Source organism: Lissotriton vulgaris, chromosome 6 (genome assembly GCF_964263255.1).
Source record: "Lissotriton vulgaris chromosome 6, aLisVul1.2, whole genome shotgun sequence".
Classification (NCBI taxonomy): Eukaryota; Metazoa; Chordata; class Amphibia; order Caudata; family Salamandridae; genus Lissotriton; species Lissotriton vulgaris.
In genome coordinates, this window is record NC_141694.1 from 222,424,243 (window position 1) to 222,443,853 (window position 19,611).

A 19,611-nucleotide genomic window follows, 5' to 3' on the forward strand; every position below is an offset into this window, starting at 1 on the left:
GGTTCAGCAGGGAATGGGAACCCTCAACAAAAGGCTTAGCACATCAATCGGCTAGAGCTAGGTGCTATCTTCTTAGCCCTCAAATCCTTTCGTGTTATCATTCAAGGAGCCACAGTATTGGTTTGCACAGACAATACCTTACTTGCACAAACAAGGAAGAACGAGGTTGGTTCTTCTATCTCAGAAAGCCCAAGAGATATGGGCTTGGGCAATATGGCACAGGATCAAACTCTTGGCTGTTCATGTGCCGGGAGTTGCAAATGTGCTGGCGGACACCCTCAGCAGGTCAACAGGTGTCCACCCATGAATAGGAACTGCATCAGCCAACGGCGGATCGAATGGACCTCTTTACGACAAAAAAAAAAAAAAAAAAAGAGAACAGCTTATGCCTGTTTCTTTGCAAGCTGGCATCCCCACAGGGACTCGCAGGGGAAGGCGTTTTCGATAAACTGGTCTCAAATATATGCTTACGCCTTTTCTCCGGTACCGTTGGTTCCGAGAATTCTCCGTCAGATGAACAAAGAGCCGTATCGTTTGATTCCCATCGCCCACAGGTGGCCTCGCCAATACTGATTCACCGAACTTCTTCTCCTCTCAGAGTACGATCCAATACAGTTTCGACCAATTCCAAATCTCCTCTCCATTCAGAATGGTCAAATTTGCCATCAGATCCGGCTTCTCTAAAATTAGCAGCTTGGTGTCTGAGCACCTTGTATTAGCTCATCTGACTATCTCGACGGATTGTAAAGAGGTACTGGCTTACGTGAGAGCACCTACTGAAGACATACAGTCTTTAAAAATAAATAAATACATAAATAATAATCTGCATTTGGTGTTTATCTGCTGGGGTTTACCCATTTCTTGCAACGCCGGACCAGATATTACCTTTTTTCTTGCACCTGGCAAGATCAGGCTTATCTCATACAACGTTGAAGGTCTTTTTGGCAGCCATTTCAAGGTAACGTCAGGATGGGTCCATCTCTCTTTATTCTTCCAGAATACAACAGTTCTTTAAGGGACTACTCAGAATGTTTCCTCCTGTACGTCGTCCGCCTCCATCATGGCATTATAATGTAGTATTAGCGCAGCTCATGCGCCACCCATTTGAGCCAATTTTTAGGATGTATTTCAATTTCCTAACATGCAACGTTTTTTCTCTTTGTTAGCATTAACTTCATCTAGAAGAGTCTGTGATGTTCAAGCTCTCATTGTCAATTCACCTTTCTTACGATTCACGCCCAATTCTGTAGTGCTACGTACAAGGGGTATGCCTAAAGGTGCCTTCGGATTTTCACCTGAAAGAACCAGTTATCTTAGACGTTTTTCCTAATCCACAATCCCCTGCGGAGAGGGCATTTACATACTCTTGACATCAGAAGATGTTTTAAATTTCTATTTGCAAGGACCTCTGTCATTATCAAATTCGATCAACTGTTTATTGCCTATGGAAATATACAGCTAGGACGAGCACATTCTTTAGACATAAAACGTTGTCTAAAATTCTACATTTCCAGAGCAGCCCCTTTCCGTAAATCTGATCAGCTATTTATAGCATATGGACTGTTGCGAAAAGGGCATTCAGTGACTAAACAGACAGTGGCACGATGGCTCTCTGCAGCCATATCATTTTGTCATTAGCAGGCTGACAGGCCTTTACCGAGTCCAGTTAAGGCACATTCTACAAGAGCGATGGCATCGTCCACTGCGTTGTTTGCTGGGGTGCCTCTACACCAGATTTGTCGAGCAGCGACATGGTCCAGCAGGCACACCTTTACCAGACATTATTGTTTGGAAGCTGTCAACGAAGCGGATACCGCAGTGGGGCAAGCAGTGCTTCGTCATCTTTTTCAATAAGGTGAGCCTCTGATCCCTCCTCCATTTCTTTCTGTGATTGCTATATGCTTTTCAGCTGTATATTATTGTCTTCAACTTTTGAGGATGTACTTTGCAATCTCAGCTCTAAGGAGGGTACTGCTATCTATTCTATTCAAGCATGTGAATCTATGAAAGACACCCCTAATACTGGAGAAGACTTCATGCGTGCCAGAGAACCCATCTGAGACATTGTCTGAGGGAAATTTCCGCATGCCGGAGAAATTATCTGAAACAAATTTCTCTGGACAATCTGAGACAAGTTTCTCTGGAAGAGAAGACTTCTGAGAAGGAGTAACAAAGGGTTTGCATAAGGAAATCCTTCTCAAATTCCATATTTTCCCCCCTTCAACTCTGACTGCTTTGCTGAAAATTTCAATTACTTTGATGGGGTCAGACCATCTAGAGACATTCTTGTGAAACAAACCACCCATTTTAACACGAACCCGATCACCCACCTTTACATTGCAAGAGTTATACTTCTTTTTGGCAGAGTGCTGGGTCATGCTTTCTTGGTATTTCCCAATCCGATTCTTTAATGCCTTGAAATCTACCTCGTAGGGAGTATCACTTTTTAACCACCAGGGAAAAAGTTGAGAACCTGGTTTCCTCCCTCGCAATAATTCAAATGGGGATAAACCAGTGACAGAATTGGGAGACAACCGATAAGTTAATAGAGTAGCCTGGAGAGCTTTCTTCCACTTCAAACGACTCTTAACGGCCAATTGACAAGATTCTTTGATGACTTTGTTGAACCTTTCAACTTGGCCATTGGCTTGTGGAAAATAATTAGAAGTCCTTTTGTGAATAACCCCACATTATCCAGTATTAGGGGTGTCTTTCATAGATTCACATGCCTGAATCATTCCCCGTCGTCGAGACGGGAGCCTCCGGTAAATAAAAAAGTAATGTCCATAGACATACATAGAGAGAAAAGGGTCCAAGGGTCTCCCCTTAGTAGCCTTTCCTTGTCCTTATGTAAAAAGGACCAAACTGACATAGTCAGCCAATCAGCTCCGACCTCCCTCTAGAACCTTCCTGGGAGGAGCCTCAGTCCCTCAGATTTTCTACCGCACGTTGTGCTAGGGAGTCTCCAGCCTGAGCTCTCCTCAGGATTATTACTAAAAATCATCAAACTCTCTTGGAAGTTTCTCTGAAACTAAAAACTCTTCAAGGACTTCCTCAACACACTACCCCTGAAGTAAGTGTGTGTTTATACTGCCTTTTTCATGTCTGACTTGGGGAAGAAAGCCCTGTTCAGGGCCTGCTCTTCCTGCAGTAAGAAAAGGATTCATGTGGATGACAAACACGACCTGTGCCTGTATTGCCTTTACCCGGATCATAATTCGGAAAAATGCGCAATCTGTCGGTCTTTTCCCAAAAAGACCGTGAGAGACAGAGAAGGTCGCCTTCTGATCTGGCTGGACAGGCTTAAGAACAGGGACAATCCAGAGTCCTCTGTGAGCAGCGTTTCCAGAACTTCTGCTGTCTCGAGCAAGAGGCCAAGGGACGCTTCCCCGGGCCACTCAGACACTCCTCCTGCGAAGACTCACAAAAAGTCTTCTGAGGCGAGATCGGCGTCATCCTCAGTGTCGGCGAAGGAAGATAAACCCTTCAAAATGCCTGCTCCGTCCTCCAGACAAAGCCAGAGGACTACCTCAGTAAAAACCACGGTGTCTACCACATCGGCATCGTCGCCCTCAGCTTCAACGACGATGACTACTTCCTCTTCATCTACAGGTAGGCCTGTTTCTTCAATTATTCCCCTGACAATGTCGACGAAGACTACACCGTCGACGACGCCATCAACAGCGACGAGCACATCGTCGTCCAAACCGTCGTTGACGAGAGTGTCGACGAGAGACTCGTCGACGAGACAATCGTCTACGAAGGCACCGTCGATGACGACGACGGCTGCGCAGTCGTCGACGACCAAGATCCCTTCGTCAACCCCTCCGTCGACGAAGACCTCGTCGACGCCCGGCTCGTCGGCGACGAGCCCGTCGACGAAGACACCGTCGACGAAGACACCGTCGACGAAGACACCGTCGACGAAGACACCGTCGACGACGGGCTCGACGACGACACCGTCGACGAGCGATTCGACGACGAACGAAACATGGAAGAAATCAAAGCTGGTGGAGACGCCGTACATGATGCTACCACCGTCGACGGCCCCCTCGACGACTACGAGCTCTACCATTCAGTCTACCAAACAGGAAAAGTCAATAATTACCCCGGAAACGACGTCTCCTAGCCAGGTGGAAAAACAACCACCTCAAGAAATTTTCCAAAGCGAGGAATCCGAGGAGGATGACCATCTGAATCCCGCTACTTCTCTCACAGACCTCCACATAAAATGCCAAAGCACTGATGAGGAACAGGACGAATTCACGTATCAGGAGCACTCGGTCCAAGCCACTGTCCACACCGAAGTCACCCCCATGATATGCCTGCCGGCGACACTGGTGGATGACTTGAAACTTCTTGTGCAAGACTACAAGCGGCGCTTTCCGGAACCTAGCAAAGGAGGTCAAGCACCTGAAAGTCCCGCACCAGGGGACAAAGAAGATCAGACACCTCCAGTGCATGTTCAGGTGTCCGCACCGGAACGCCCTCATCCTCGCCATCAACCCCACCAGGAAGTTCATCCTCAAGTGGTGGTCTCTTCGGACGAAGAAGAGGAAGAGGAAGAACTGGAGGAAGGAGAGGTCCAGGAGGTTCACTCAGACCACTCGGACCAGGCTGATGAGGACGAATATATTACATCATCCCCAGCTTCACCACAACCACGCCAAGCGGACTCCCCACCGGTGGACATTGCGGGTTTCCACAAGCTGGTGGAGAGAGCGGCGAAGAGATTCCACATGGTGGTGGAATCCACGGAAACGGACTGTTTCCTCCATGACTTCAAGGAACAGCCTCAAAAATCTGCAAAAGCTGTTCCAATCATAGACTTTTTGTGGGAACAGGGAAAGAAGCTAATGCTCACTCCTGCTTCTGTGCCAGCGGTGGTCCCACGCCTTGATAAAAAATACAGGGCACCACTCACTGCAGCGGCTTGCCTAAATGGTCACCCCAAACCGGACTCGGTAGTGACGCAGGCGGCCCAGAAAAACTCCCGCAACCCTTCATCACCACTGTCAGCTCCCCCGGATAAAGAGGGCAGGAAACTGGACACAATAGGCAAGCGCTTCACTTCCACATCGGCCATGTCCATCAAGGTGGCCAACTCCATTGCCTTGCTAGGACGCTACAATCGACAATTATGGGAGGACATTGCCCCTTACCTAAAGGAACTACCTGATGACGTCCAGGGTGAGGTGAAAGCGCTCCTCGTGGAGGGTCAATCTTCTGCAGCGGAGCTCATAGACTGTGCTATCGACGCAGCCATGACAGGCTTCCGTCAACTTGCGGGAGCGGCTGTGCTGAGACGACAGGGATGGCTCAAAGCCACTTCATTCCGCCAAGAAGTTCAGGCAAAAGTTCTAGACATGCCCTTCGACGGCCAGCACCTGTTTGGAGTACAGGTCGACGAGGCCCTACAGGCCATTAAAAAGGACACAGACACGGCAAGGGCCCTGGGATCTCTACAGTTCAGAAACCAGTCCTTTCGTGGCAACAAGCCCAGGGGTCAATCCTCCTATCGAGGCTCATATCAAAACAGGTCCTCGTCCTCATTCTCGTACAATCAAAAAGGCCAGTACCAAAACAAGCAACAACAGGGCAGACAGTCTTCATTCGGAAGATCGTCCTACAGAGGTAAAAACACCAAGAGGGGCGCTGGCGGCCGCCAGTGACCACCTCCTCCAGCCAGTCCGAACACCATCTCCGTCCTTTCAGATTGGAGGAAAGCTGACCCATTTCCTTCACAATTGGCAGAACATCACCACGGACCGGTGGGTTCTTCAAATTATTCGATTTGGCCACTCTCTCGAGTTCACCTCCATCCCTCCCAATACCCCTCCACGCAGACGGACACACAAACATCCACGCCTGCTTCTAAAGGAACTTTCGACAATGCTACAAAAAGGAGCAATCGAAAGGGTTCCGGCATCCTCGAAGGGGAAAGGATTTTACTCCCACTTCTTTCTTGTTCAACAAAAAGAAAACAAGTGGAGACCCATCCTGGATCTCCGGGGGCTCAACACCTTCCTACGAAGCCAATCATTCAGGATGGTGACAATTCAGGAAATCCTGGGCATTCTAGAGAAAGGAGATTTTATGGTGTCACTGGATCTCCAGGATGCATACTACCACATCCCTATCCTCAAAACTCACCGAAAGTTCCTAAGATTCGAGGTGGCGGGCCGTCACTATCAGTTCAAAGTACTGCCGTTCGGCCTCAAGTCCGCGCCGCGCATATTCACGAAATGCCTTGCGCCTGTGGCGGCATTCCTGCGCCAACTGGGCCACCAAGTCTTCCCCTACCTAGACGACTGGCTGGTGAAAGCACCCTCACCTGGGGACGCGGTCACGTCCTCCAACGCCTGCACCAATCTCTTTCAAAATCTGGGATTGACGCTCAATATCAAGAAATCATGCATGGTGCCCGCAACAAAAATTACCTTCCTAGGGGCAATGTTAGACACAAGCTGCACGAAGGCCTTCCCCTCAAAAGAAAGAGCAGACAGGATCTTATCTCTGGCCACGGCTGTGGCAAAGAGAAAGCACCTGAAAGTTCGGACTTACTCCTCCCTCCTGGGGATGATGTCTTCCTGCATACTCCTCATACCACACTGCAGGCTCAGAATGCGGCCCTTACAGGAGGCACTCGCGAGCCAATGGACACAAAGCACTGGCTCATTCGAAGACATCCTCCGGATCACACCGAAGATTTCAAAAGCTCTACAATGGTGGACAAGTCGTCACAACCTGATGGTGGGCTTACCGTTTCTCCTCCCAGCATCACCGCTGGTGATAACAACAGACGCCTCCCTAGAGGGTTGGGGCGCGGTGCTCCAGGACCTACAGATCAGCGGCAAATGGGACTCTCAAGAGCAATTGCTCCATATCAACCTCTTGGAGCTGAGAGCAGTGTTTCTGGCTCTACAAGCCTTCCTACCCCGCATCCAGAAATCCCCAGTGCTCGTCAGGACGGACAACACCACGACGATGCACTATTTGAACAAACAAGGGGGAACGCGTTCACTCTCGCTCTCACGCGAATCACAGACGATCTGGAACTGGCTGGTACTACACGACATCCAACTCAAAGCGGAATACGTGCCGGGAAGGGACAATACCATCGCGGACGCCCTGAGCAGGCAAAAATCCCTCTCCCACGAGTGGGAACTATCAGACAGCGCCCTCACTCACATCTTCTCTCTTTGGGGAGTCCCAAACATCGACCTCTTTGCCACCAGGAGGAACGCAAAATGCCCGTGCTACGCAAGTTGGCATCCCCAACCAGGATCACTAGGAAATGCGTTCTCCATCGGATGGTACAGCGTCTTTGCATACGCTTTTCCTCCATTCCCGATGATTCCACGGCTCCTGAGGAAAATGAAAGCGGAACCATGCACCCTGATCTTGATCGCCCCGTCCTGGCCGAGGCAACACTGGTTCTCGGATCTGCTTCGACTATCCATCAAATCACCGATCCGACTGCACCAACACCCAGCCCTACTGACGATGTCCAACGGACAAGTGCAACACCCGAACCTCCAATCGCTCAAATTATCAGCCTGGCTCCTGAGCACAGAGAATTCGGGGGCCTGAATATCCCACAAGACTGCAGGGATGTGCTAGCCAAAGCAAGAGCGGACAGTACGAACAAGACCTACTGTCTCAAATGGAAGAGGTTCTGCATATGGTGCTCGGAACAGGGCTTACAGCCACTCACCATCACACCAGAACAAATACTACCATACCTCCTGCATTTGGCCCAGTCGGGACTGGCGCATGCGTCCATCAAAGTCCACCTGGCAGCAATCTCGAGGTTCACCAGAACGATCACAGGACCATCCCTGTGGTCTAGTCGGCTAGTTAAACAATTCCTCAAAGGACTGTACAGATCCTTCCCGAGGCCTCGGAAGGTACCCCCCACCTGGCAGCTTAACCTGGTACTCAACCAGCTCATGCGACACCCGTTTGAACCCATTCACAGGGCATCGCTTCAACACCTTTCATGGAAAACTGCACTCTTGCTCGCTCTAACTTCGGCCAGAAGGGTCAGCGAGCTGCAGGCCTTGTCCATTCAAGAACCTTATCTACAATTCAGACATGATAGGGTGATACTGCGACCAAACCCTAAGTTCATTCCAAAGGTACCGTCGGACTTCCATCTCAACGAACCTTTGGTCCTTAGGTCTTTCTTCGCCAACCCTTCCACAGCAGCGGAAAGGTCACTGCATTCTTTGGACCTTATGAGGTGCCTGAAGTTCTACCTGGAGAAGACTAAGGATCTAAGGAAATCCTCACAGCTGTTCGTGGCATACAGCAGGCCAAGAATGGGCCTACCACTCACGAAGCAAAGCATATCCAGATGGATCTCCTCGGCGATTTCCTTCTGCCACGAACAGGCCGGCCGGCCTCTGAATGATCATGTTACCGCTCATTCCACCAGGGCGATGTCCACGTCAGCGGCGCTGTTTGCAGGAGTGCCAATCCTGGACATCTGCAGGGCGGCGACCTGGAAGTCACCGCATACTTTCTCCAGACACTACTGCCTGGATATCGAACTCCAGAAGGATGCGGCAGTGGGCCAGGCGGTGCTTCGCCATCTCTTTCAGTAAGGTGAGCCTTCCTACATCCCGCCTTCCAGGTATGCACATTATTGCTCTGATGATATTATATCTAAGCTGTCTCTTTATTGTATGATATTATATGCATTATCTACTATGACGGCAGAGCAACTCTGTTTTACAAATGTGCTACTGTGATTGCTAGCTACTCTGATTCAGGCATGTGAATCTATGAAAGACACCCCTAATACTGGATAAGAAATGCGTTACTTACCTGTAACACCAGTTATCCAGTATTGGTGTCTTTCATAGATTCACATGCAACCCTCCCGCCTCCCCTGGAAGGACTCACTTCCCTCTCGGAACTATACTACGCCAAACCTAGCTGGGTGCGTACGAAAATCTGAGGGACTGAGGCTCCTCCCAGGAAGGTTCTAGAGGGAGGTCGGAGCTGATTGGCTGACTATGTCAGTTTGGTCCTTTTTACATAAGGACAAGGAAAGGCTACTAAGGGGAGACCCTTGGACCCTTTTCTCTCTATGTATGTCTATGGACATTACTTTTTTATTTACCGGAGGCTCCCGTCTCGACGACGGGGAATGATTCAGGCATGTGAATCTATGAAAGACACCAATACTGGATAACTGCTGTTACAGGTAAGTAACGCATTTCTTTTTTTTAAAAACACTCAAAGTCATTGCTGATGAACTGTGGCCCATTGTCTGAGATAAGTTCCTCTGGCAAACCTTCTCTAGCAAAAATTTCATCAAGGAAATCAATTACATGTTCTGAGGAAATCTTCTCTACAATTTTTAATTCAGGCCACTTAGAGAAGTAGTCAATTAAGACCAAACCATACATTTCCTTACCAGACTGATAACTGAAAGGTCCAATAATATCAATTGCTAACCTACGCCAAGGACCATTAGCGTACTCAATGGGTGTGATATCGACAGCCAAACTCTTCACAGATTTATCACTTAAAGAGCAAGGAGAACAATTCCTGACCCAATTATCAACCATGGCATCAATACCAGACCACCAATAGTGTTCCCTGATCCTTCTCTTGGTGGTAGACATTCCCATGTGCCCTTCATGAGCTAATTTGCAAATCTTTTCTCTCAAACTAGAGGGAGGTATGATCTTATCAGACCTTAGGATAATGTTTTCAGATAGCATTAAATCATCCTTCACTTTGTAAAACGACCCCAACTCACCAGAGAGCTTCCTTTCTTCAGGCCAACCTTTAATCAAATATTGTTTAACAAGATTCAAAACAACATCATTCTCCATGGCTTCAGACCAATTCTTTTCTGAAAGAATTAAGGAGCTCTCTTGTTCTGAAGTCATGTTAATGTCTGCAAATGAGTACGCAACATCACAGTCTATACTCTCACCAACTTCCACACTGGCTGGGAAACGGGACATACAGTCCGCGTGAACATTTAAACGACCTGGAACATAAACAACTTCACAGCGGTATTCTTGTAATTTGGCTGCGAGTCTCGCTAAACGAGCAGTAAGAACTCTACCACCACCTGCGGCTAGCATGGTGATGAGAGGTTTATGGTCAGTTCTTAAGGAAAATTTTGTTCCCCACAGAAACTGTCTGAAGTGCTGGGAAGCCCAAGTACAAGCAAGTAATTCTCTCTCTATAGTAGAGTAATTTTTCTCAGCGTCACGTAAGGCTCGAGAAGCATAAGAGACAACAAACTCGCCAGTTTTGTCTTTTTGCATTAGAACGGCCCCTAGGCCTACATTGCTGGCATCAACATAAACAATACATTCTTTACCCACAGAATAAGGTTTCAAAAACGGGGCTTCAACAATTTTTTTCTTTAGTATCCCAAAGGAATTCTCTTGCTCTTTCCCCCAAACAAATTTTGCATTTTTCTTTAGAAGAGTTCTTAAGGGATGCACAATATCAGAATAATTTTTAACAAATTTGCCATAGAACTCGGTCAACCCTAAAAAGGAAAGTAACTGTTCTTTTGAACTTGGAGAAGGAGCATTCACAATATTTTGAACATGATTAATTTTGGGTTTGATACCATGACTCGATATTTCATGTCCAAGGTACTCAACTTTGTCTTGCCTGAATTTGCACTTATTATATTTCAGAGTAAGACCCTTGGAACGGACTCTAGCCAGAACACATGAAAGATTCTCATCATGATCAGTATGGTCTTTCCCAAAAATCAAAATATCGTCTTGAAAAGCTATAGCCCCTTTGCAGTCTGCTAATAGTTCTTTCATGAGACGCTGGAAGACGGAGGCTGCACTTGCCAACCCAAAAGGCATGCGTAAATACTGAAACATGCCCTCTGGGGTAACGAAAGCAGTCAATTTCCTTGAATCTTCATCTAATTCTACTTGATGATATGCGCTAGCTAAATCAATTGAGGAAAATACGGTAGCGCCTGACAGTGCAGAAATTAACTCTTGAATATTTGGTAAAGGATGTTTATCAATCCATATCTCTTTATTAAGACTGCGCAAATCTGCACATAAACGGAGTTCGCCAGAGCTCTTAAGAGAAATAACAATAGGCGAAACCCAAGGAGAAGATTCAATAGGTTCTATTATATTCTTGTTTACTAAATCATCTAGGATTTCTTTTAACTTGGACCTATAGGCTAAAGGAACATTCCTTACCCTATGCCTGACAGGGACAGCATTATCATTTAAAACAATCTTATGTTTGAAACCAATATATTTTCCCAACCTGTCATTAAAAATTTCAGGAAAGTTCTTCAGTACACTCTTGGTGAAATCGATATTGCTAAATGTGTTCAAAGTTAAGTTGATTAATGAGTCTGTAACATGTTTCTCAAACCGGGGCTCATCTACATAAACTGGTGGAACAGCATTTGGATCGAGCTTTATTCCTAAAGCGCGTTGATGAGGCCAACTAAGAATGGAAACACCCTTGGTAGCCACATAAACCTTAGCTTTGATATCCCAGTTCTTAAAAAACAATTTAGCCCAAAAGAAACCCTCTAAAGCTATTTTGCGTCCTGTGTAACCACCGGGATATATGTCTGGATTTAAGAGCTCTCTCTTACTCCAAAGTTGTTCAAAAATATCCTTACCAATGATGGTGTACCAAGCACATGAATCAACAAAAATTTCAATGGGTTTGTCATCAATATGAAGTGTACAAGAAGGAAAATTATTTTGGATACATTCATCCACAGAAAGTATACAGTTTAGACTATTTAAAACTTCCTCTTCTTCAGGAGAGATATAATTAATTCTAGAACCAGATCTGCACACATTGCCAAAATGTCCCTTCTTCTTACATTTGACGCAGATTTTATCCCAGGCAGGACAACCTTTGTAATTGCCAACATGGTTGGTGCTACCACATCTATAACAAACTATTGTGCTCTTCTTAGTAAAACTCCTATTATCACTCGAATTCTTTACATATTCCTTTTTAAAGTTAGGTCTAGCATTGAAAGTGTTCGAAGAGGAATTACTGGAATAAGTTTTAACAAGGGCTACTTCGACTTCAGGAACATTACTTTTAACATTTTTGCTTCTTATTTCGGATACAAACATTTCAGAATGTTCTATGCCCTTAGCTATATTCACAACAGCGGAAAGAGTAGTCTCAGTTCCTAACCAAAGCCTTTCTTGAATTTTTTTGCTTTTTGTTTTCATCATGATTTGGTCCCTGAGAACTTGCTCGTATGATATAGTTTCGAAAGAACAAGTGCAAGCAAGAGAGCGTAAAGCTGCAACGTAATCTTCAATTGTCTCATCAGGTTTCTGTTCACGAGAATAAAACTTGAATCTTTCCATCACAGTATTTATTCGTCTACCAAAACGAATTTTCATTTGCTTAGAAGCTTTACTGAACACATCCATATCACCGGCATCTTCCAAAGGTGGTAAATTATCGAATTCTTTTATTCCTGCACCACCAAGGCAATGTCTTAGAAGAGCAAGTTTCCTTTTTGCTGAACAATCCTCTTTCTCTAATACATCAACGTAAGCGATAAACATTGGATACCAAAGATCCCATTCAATAGGAGGATCACCTGCAACTTGAAGGAAGTGAGGAGGTGCCGCAATGTTAGACATTTGTAAATAAGTGATAAAATGAACAACCTTAACAAATGAATGAGCATAAAACAAGACTGAAAGAAATAATAATAAAAAGTGTGCAAAACCAAGTAATACTAGATTTGCTGCAGAGTAAATGTAATTGGTGTGCAAATCACCGTAGAAAAAGATTTGCTGAAATTGCCTTTAAAAGTCGTTTTTTTTTTTTTTCCTTGTAAATAGGTGTAGTTTCTCTTTCTTTAGGTCACAGTTAATTTGTTTGAAAGTCGGGTTTATTCTGATAAAGAAACGCTTAAATTGCAAACGCTGTACTTGAAAGTAATTCAGAAAACGTTTTGACGTTTTCGAAGATAAAACCTCAGCCTTTACAAAGATGGCCGCCAAAAGCGTCTGTGATGCGCGATGACGTGCGCAATCGCGTGGCCCAGAATGCAATAGATGACAACAAAGGCAGCGCGACTCGAGGGATGCCTCGTGAGAAGAGCGAGTCGGGAATTGCCTCGTGAAAGAAAACGGCTGACTCCAATGCGCTCGAGGTAAGTTTAACCAAAAATAAACAATAGCGCTTTGATTGAGAAGCGTATTTAAGTAACTGATGCAAAGTTAGTATTGCTCTGAAAACAACACCGCTCGATAATGCGGTCGAAAATAGAAACTCAAAATAAGTAGCAAAGTCTGAATAACTCACGTTTGAGCTGAAGGTGCAGGAGGCCTTGATGATGGCAACAAAACGAACAAACACAGGTAGCCGAGAATGACAGCATAAAATCCTTGGTTTTGATAAAACACCTTACTTCTTGTCAGAAACGTGATGAAGCTCCTTACTTCTGAGAAATATTGCAGTTGATAGGCAAAATCTAGTTTTGCATAAAAAAAAAATTGAAACGAGTGAACACTGTCTTCCCAAACAGCACTGCTCCCGTCGTCGCCAATAATTGTGTAGTAAAGAGGAATACACAATAAGTAGGTTCAAGCAGGTTTAATGCAGGAAGACAGCTTAACAACCACAGCAGGTAACAGGTATCCTCATCCAGGAATCATAGGCCAGTACAACTCAAGGATAAACATTCCAACAGTAGGCACACTGCTGAGTGACATAGATGAGTTCTAAAATGACATGTAATGGAATACCACACTTACCTGTAAACAGGTGGTTCTCCAGTATTGGTGTCTTTCATAGATTCACATGCGACCCACCCTCCTCCCCTCAGAGGCTCTCTTCTCCTCATAGACTCTGTGGTCACTCTTGTGCTACGAAAATCTGAGGTGCTGAGCTCTGAGGAGAAGGTTCTAGAGGGTTGCTGGCGCCTGATTGGCTGTAGTTTGGACCAACATAATGACAATGATAGACTGCAAATGGTTTTTTCCTTTTCCATGCATTCCTATGTAGAAATATGTGCAGGCTTGTTATGCCTTTTTTCTATTACATATTTCAGGTTTTATGTTACATATATATATATATAGTATATATTATTGCTATTTTATTTACCGTGGGACTCCCACTCCGACGACGGGGGATATTCAAGCATGTGAATCTATGAAAGACCCCAATACTGGAGAACCACCTGTTTACAGGTAAGTAACAATTGTTCTTCTTTACTGAACTCACAGCAGCCAATAAAAGTAAAACTACACAATGAAAAAACATCATTTCCCAATAGGCTTTGAACCTGGTGCCTTTCTATTTTGTATACTTTAAGATGGTGCCATTGACTGTAATAAGGAGGCGTGGGTCAAAGCCTCATGGGAAGTGATGTTTTTTCATTGTGTAATTTTACTTTTATTGGCTGCTGTGAGTTCAGTAAACAAATTGAGACAGCATAATAAGTAGCCTCCGGTCCTGCTATAGAATTGGGCAGTCACTTGCCTTGGTAAGATGACACTACCATAACGTATTATGGCGCCACCTACTGACGCACAGGAGCAATTGCTGGAAAAATTGAGGATCCAGTCTGACGCCAGGAATTTTCGAGACACCAGAAATGGCATTACCAAAGGTAATTAACTTGTCCCTTAGTGGAATGGAGCTGCCCAAAACAGATTAAAGCACGAGTGATAGTTGAAAAGTCTGTTAAACATTAGAAGCTCTACTGTCATTGAGAAATACTGGAGTTATGATAATAGTTTTACAAGCAAGATGTAAGGCTCTTCTGTACGTTTATTTCGTAAGGGTGAAAACACAGCTGACCTGACACAGCCAGGAGAAACACCAGCGAAAATAGCAATTAAAGAGGAAGGATGGCCGGGGGCATCCTTCCCTACCCATTGGCCAGATACACACCCCCCATGCACTGAATCAAAGAGGACATTCATACACACAGAAAGGGGGGCCTCCTGCATACAGCACAGACATGGGTGCATGGTGGTGGCACTAACATATTAGGTCTTAAGTACTTTGTTTCTGCTGTTAGGAGGTAGGGTACCCTCAAAGATAATAATGAGAAAGAGCCTTTTGCCTAAGACTATAAGTCACTATAAAGGTAACTGTGTTATTTAAGGGAGTTGTGAAGTCAAAGCAAACTTAAGAAAATGTGTTACCAAATAAGAAAGACTCGTTTAGGTTCAGAGATATTTGGGTTCATTTCTTTTACAATGTAGGTAGGTTCTGCTGAATTCTAATTCAGGTACTTGCTCCTCTTCATACCTCTAACAAATTAAAGGCTAAAAGGTTGTGTTGTCCTTGCTGGGGTCCACACTTGTCTTTTTCATGTCAAACAGTTTACTATTGCAGGCCAGTTCATTCAGTTAGCTTTCCTGCTCTGAGCGTCATGTAGGTGCATACACACCTCTACGGTGGGTTTTCAGGCCACTGAGCAGTATTACAAAGAAAGAAAGAGTGGAGACATAGGTCTTTCGTAACATGGCGAATTGCTTAAGTGAATATAGGTTCAAAAAGCCTTGCATAAAATCTGTCACATCTGTCATTCTGTCATAGTATTTTAATGTTTTTGAGGGCCAACTTTTATGAAGAATTCTGTTTAAAAAAGGATTAAGTTCTCGTCTATCAGAAAATAGCAGATCGTTTAAAAAAGCTAATTGTCATTATATTCTATAGGTTCATTTGGAGTGGGGATCTTAACAAAACCGTACTTCTTTTTTTTTTTTTTTATTCTAGTGCTACACCAAGGATTATTTCTGCTGGTGGGATTAATGATGATGACACAGATGAAATGCGCAGTCTTCCACCAGTGAACGTCTGTGATTCGGAACCTGCCACCTATGTTCAGATCTGGTTAGCTGATGGCAAGAGAGTTGTACAGAAGTTCAATACTTCTCATAGGTGACTACATCTTATAACTCTGGCTTATTATCGGACAAAATGCAACACATTTCTGCATATTGGAGGGTTGAGAAACTCCTTAAAAATGTCTTATGTGCAAATAACTCCTAATGTGTTTAGCAGTCTTAAAGTTAATTTATATAGTGACAACATGTAGATCAGAAATGTATATAATCTTGAAGAATGGATAGCTTTTATTGAAGCTTTAATTCTTTGAGAAGCAGAATGGTATTTGTACCCTCTAAAAGAGGATGCCTTAGTTCTTACCTTAGATGAAGTAACCTTATGTGCCACTTGAGTTTTAATTTACAAGGTCGGAGAGCCTTACCGCTTCAGCAGACGCCTCGTCTTTTGGGAGGCTAACACCGCGTTCCTGCATACCCTGCCCGCCTCCCGCCGCTCGCTGTCCAAGCTGAGCCGCCGAGTGGAGCGCGGGTCAGGGAACTACAAGCCCCATCAGCCCAAGCGGGCTGCAACGCTACAAGCCGCGCCAGGAGGCGCTTAAAGCCGAGGTCAGCCCGACAAACAGCGGATTTGCCACAAGGTCGGAGAGCCTTACCGCTTCAGCAGACGCCTCGTCTTTTGGGAGGCTAACACCGCGTTCCTGCATACCCTGCCCGCCTCCCGCCGCTCGCTGTCCAAGCTGAGCCGCCGAGTGGAGCGCGGGTCAGGGAACTACAAGCCCCATCAGCCCAAGCGGGCTGCAACGCTACAAGCCGCGCCAGGAGGCGCTTAAAGCCGAGGTCAGCCCCGCCTCGCGGGACGCGAGCGGGACGCCGGGCGAAGCCCGGGCCAAGGGCGGGCCCGTTTCAGCCCGTTCCAGACTGAACCAGGCTGGGCTGGGCCCCCCCCTTTTTGGTCCGGACTAAATTCGTTTGACGACTATCTCTTCACTTAAAGGTACTCTCTGGTTCTGAAATTGCGACCCTATTGGTCCACTGCCTTTGTGCCTGCATATCCACATAATGTCAGTAACAAGGGGATCCAGAAGCAAGACTGCACTTAGAACTGCACAGTTTATAGGTCCTATTGACAAATTCATCTCTACCACTACCGAGGCTATCAATCTAAACATTTCCCTTTTAGAGCGCAGGGTATCCCAGGACCTTGCGTTCGCTAAGAGATCCTCCCTGGGTCTCATAGCTACAGCTTTAACCCCAGTCCCAGCAGTTTCATCTATTCCTAGCCTTCCTCAACCTGGAAATGTTATAGCACAATTACACTCCATCCCCAATGCCGTAGATTTATCGGCCACAAACTTGTCATTGGGTCTAGACTCTACTGAGAACCTTGAGACTACTCCGGATCTAGAGCGGATTGTAGTTGACGACCACTCTCAAGGTATTCAATCCAGGGGGGTGACAGAAGGCGCTATTCCTAAGCAGTCAATATCTACAAATAAAGGGAATAAGGCTAACCAACATCCCAAAAACAAGAAAAAGAAAGGGTTTATTACAGCACCAGCCACAAATATTTCCGCTGGTACCAACCCCACAACATCTGTCTTGTTTAACCCTCATTGTAATTCAAATGGTATTGTCCAGGGGGGTGTACCTGGTCCATCCGACTTTGATAATATCCAGTTATTTGCAAAACTCAGGGATTTATTTAAACAACAACTTATGCCCCTGGAACGGAGCATCATGGTCATTGAGAAACAGCTTGCCATACTTATTGATAAATCCCCCAATTACCCAAGGGCAGGAACAGCTAAATCTGGGGGGGTTACACCAGCGGTTTCAGCCGTGGCGTCCTGTCCGGGGGTTCCTTTAGCTAAGACTAATACAGACAAATCATCTGTTAACACAGTTATGTTCAACACCAAATCCGTAACAAAGGATCCCATAATCGAAACTTCGGCTAATTCTAACACTTGCACTAACTGTTCCAAATTTAAGCCGAAAGCTAAACTACTACCTCAGACACCGTCATCCAGCCAGCAAATTTGTGCTGTCGAGGCCCCACAAGTCACCTCCAATGATGCTAAACGTACTCTTACTAATGAGCCCTTACAGCGATCCACCAGCAACAATAAGGCCCCAAAAGCTAAAGCTAATTCTCATGCAGACAAAAAGAGGCCCAAACCTAAACGCCCTTTTCAATTGGCCCCAGAGGTATCCCCTTTCACGGCAATTTTAACAGGAGTACCGGAACTCCCAGAGGGAACTGATGAACCCCAATGGTCCCTCCGGAATAAAATTCTGCAATGGCTTTGCATCCATAGGCCTCTGAAGCCCCCATTTACCTGTAGAATATCCTCGGTACGCAGGGTTTCTTGGGTGGGTAAGATCCCCAAGAGCATCCAAGGGGACTGTGTCATTGTTACATGTGAGGATGCCTCTACCGTGAACCACATATGTTCATGGCCTGAACTAGAGAAGAAGGGAGGAATCGATACCCATCGACTCTCCTTTTTCTACCCCCCCACTTCTAACTATCATTACCCAATTCCTCCGCCAAATTGGGCTATGAACCAAGAACACCAATGGGACTATGGCGACCCATGGCAAATCCAACAATCTAGAGGTAGGGATTGGGTACCTCGCCCTTGGTATCCCAACAATAACCGTTTTACAGACGGCGGGTGGCAGGGCATCCAAACCACTAACAGATTTGACTGCCTGGAGATGGTTGATTGACTTCATGTTCCATCTCCACTGATCTCAACTGACAACAGGCGGTCAGTATCTGATGTGGCTGTGCGACCTGACCCTGTCAGCCCTAACTCTGTTCCTGCAGTGACCCCTGTGTTCCCTAGTGGTCACAAGGTTTTACACAAGATCACAGCACCCGAAAGTTCTTTTATTCAATCACCCCCCTCTTGCTCCCACCCTCTTAACATCCAATCCCTCACTTGTCGGGTAGTAACTGGACCTTCCAAGATACCAGCTCATGTAAATAAGCCTGGCGACCTTATTTTGATATCATGGAATATTGCTGGTATCGCTGGGAAATTAAATACCCCTTTCTGGTCTAAATTCATAGGAGAAGGGTTTGATATAGTCCTCCTCCAGGAGACCTGGAGTCAGGAAGACATTAACGTCGAAGGTTATTCTTCACATTGCCTGAATGCCACTAAATCCAATTCTGGTAGGGCAAAGGGGGGTCTTCTGATTCTCCTTTCCAACAGATTGGAAACCTTTAAAGTTAGAAGTAGCACAAATGTGGGAGCTTACAGCCAGGTACTGCGGATTGCATGTGCTCAGGGTAATGACCTGGTTCTTGTCAACTTTTACAACAACATCTTTGACGCATCCAGAGGGAATATCCTGTACCCCCTGGAAAAAGAAATTGCTAAGGCTATAGGCATCTCAAATAAGCAGTTAGACATCCTATGGGCTGGAGACTTTAATTTGCAGCCATGCCAACTATCTAAGGGTAACCCGTGCGGTTTTGGAGTGGAGTCGGATAATTTTAATGGGGGTGCGGGTAGGAGCGAGGATGTTCCCCACTTCCCGCACTGTCATTACGGCTCCACCTTAAATAACCTGCTACTTAAACTAGATTTATCCTTACTAAATTGCAACAAAAATAAACAGAACGCCAGTTGCCCCACCTTTACAGGGAGGGAAGCTGGGACTTTTATCGATCACATCTTGTTCTCAAGTAATGGGGACTATTGTAGCTTGTATGTGAGAGAGGAAAGTCTCAGCGACCACAACAGTATTTGTGTTACCCTTCCTTTAAGGGGTGTCAAACAAA

The 19,611-nt window shown here is 45.6% G+C and overlaps 1 protein-coding gene across 2 annotated transcripts in view; it reads left to right on the top strand.

The window, feature by feature from the left end:
- Positions 1 to 19,611, top strand: part of UBXN2A (UBX domain protein 2A) — a 215,705-nt gene that overhangs the window by 186,402 nt on the left and 9,692 nt on the right. For both annotated transcript variants that reach the window (XM_086926263.1, XM_086926262.1), the window contains exon 6: positions 15,745 to 15,909. In XM_086926263.1, the coding sequence (XP_086782389.1) occupies positions 15,745 to 15,909 (165 nt within the window). The remainder of the gene's footprint in view (positions 1 to 15,744; positions 15,910 to 19,611) is intronic.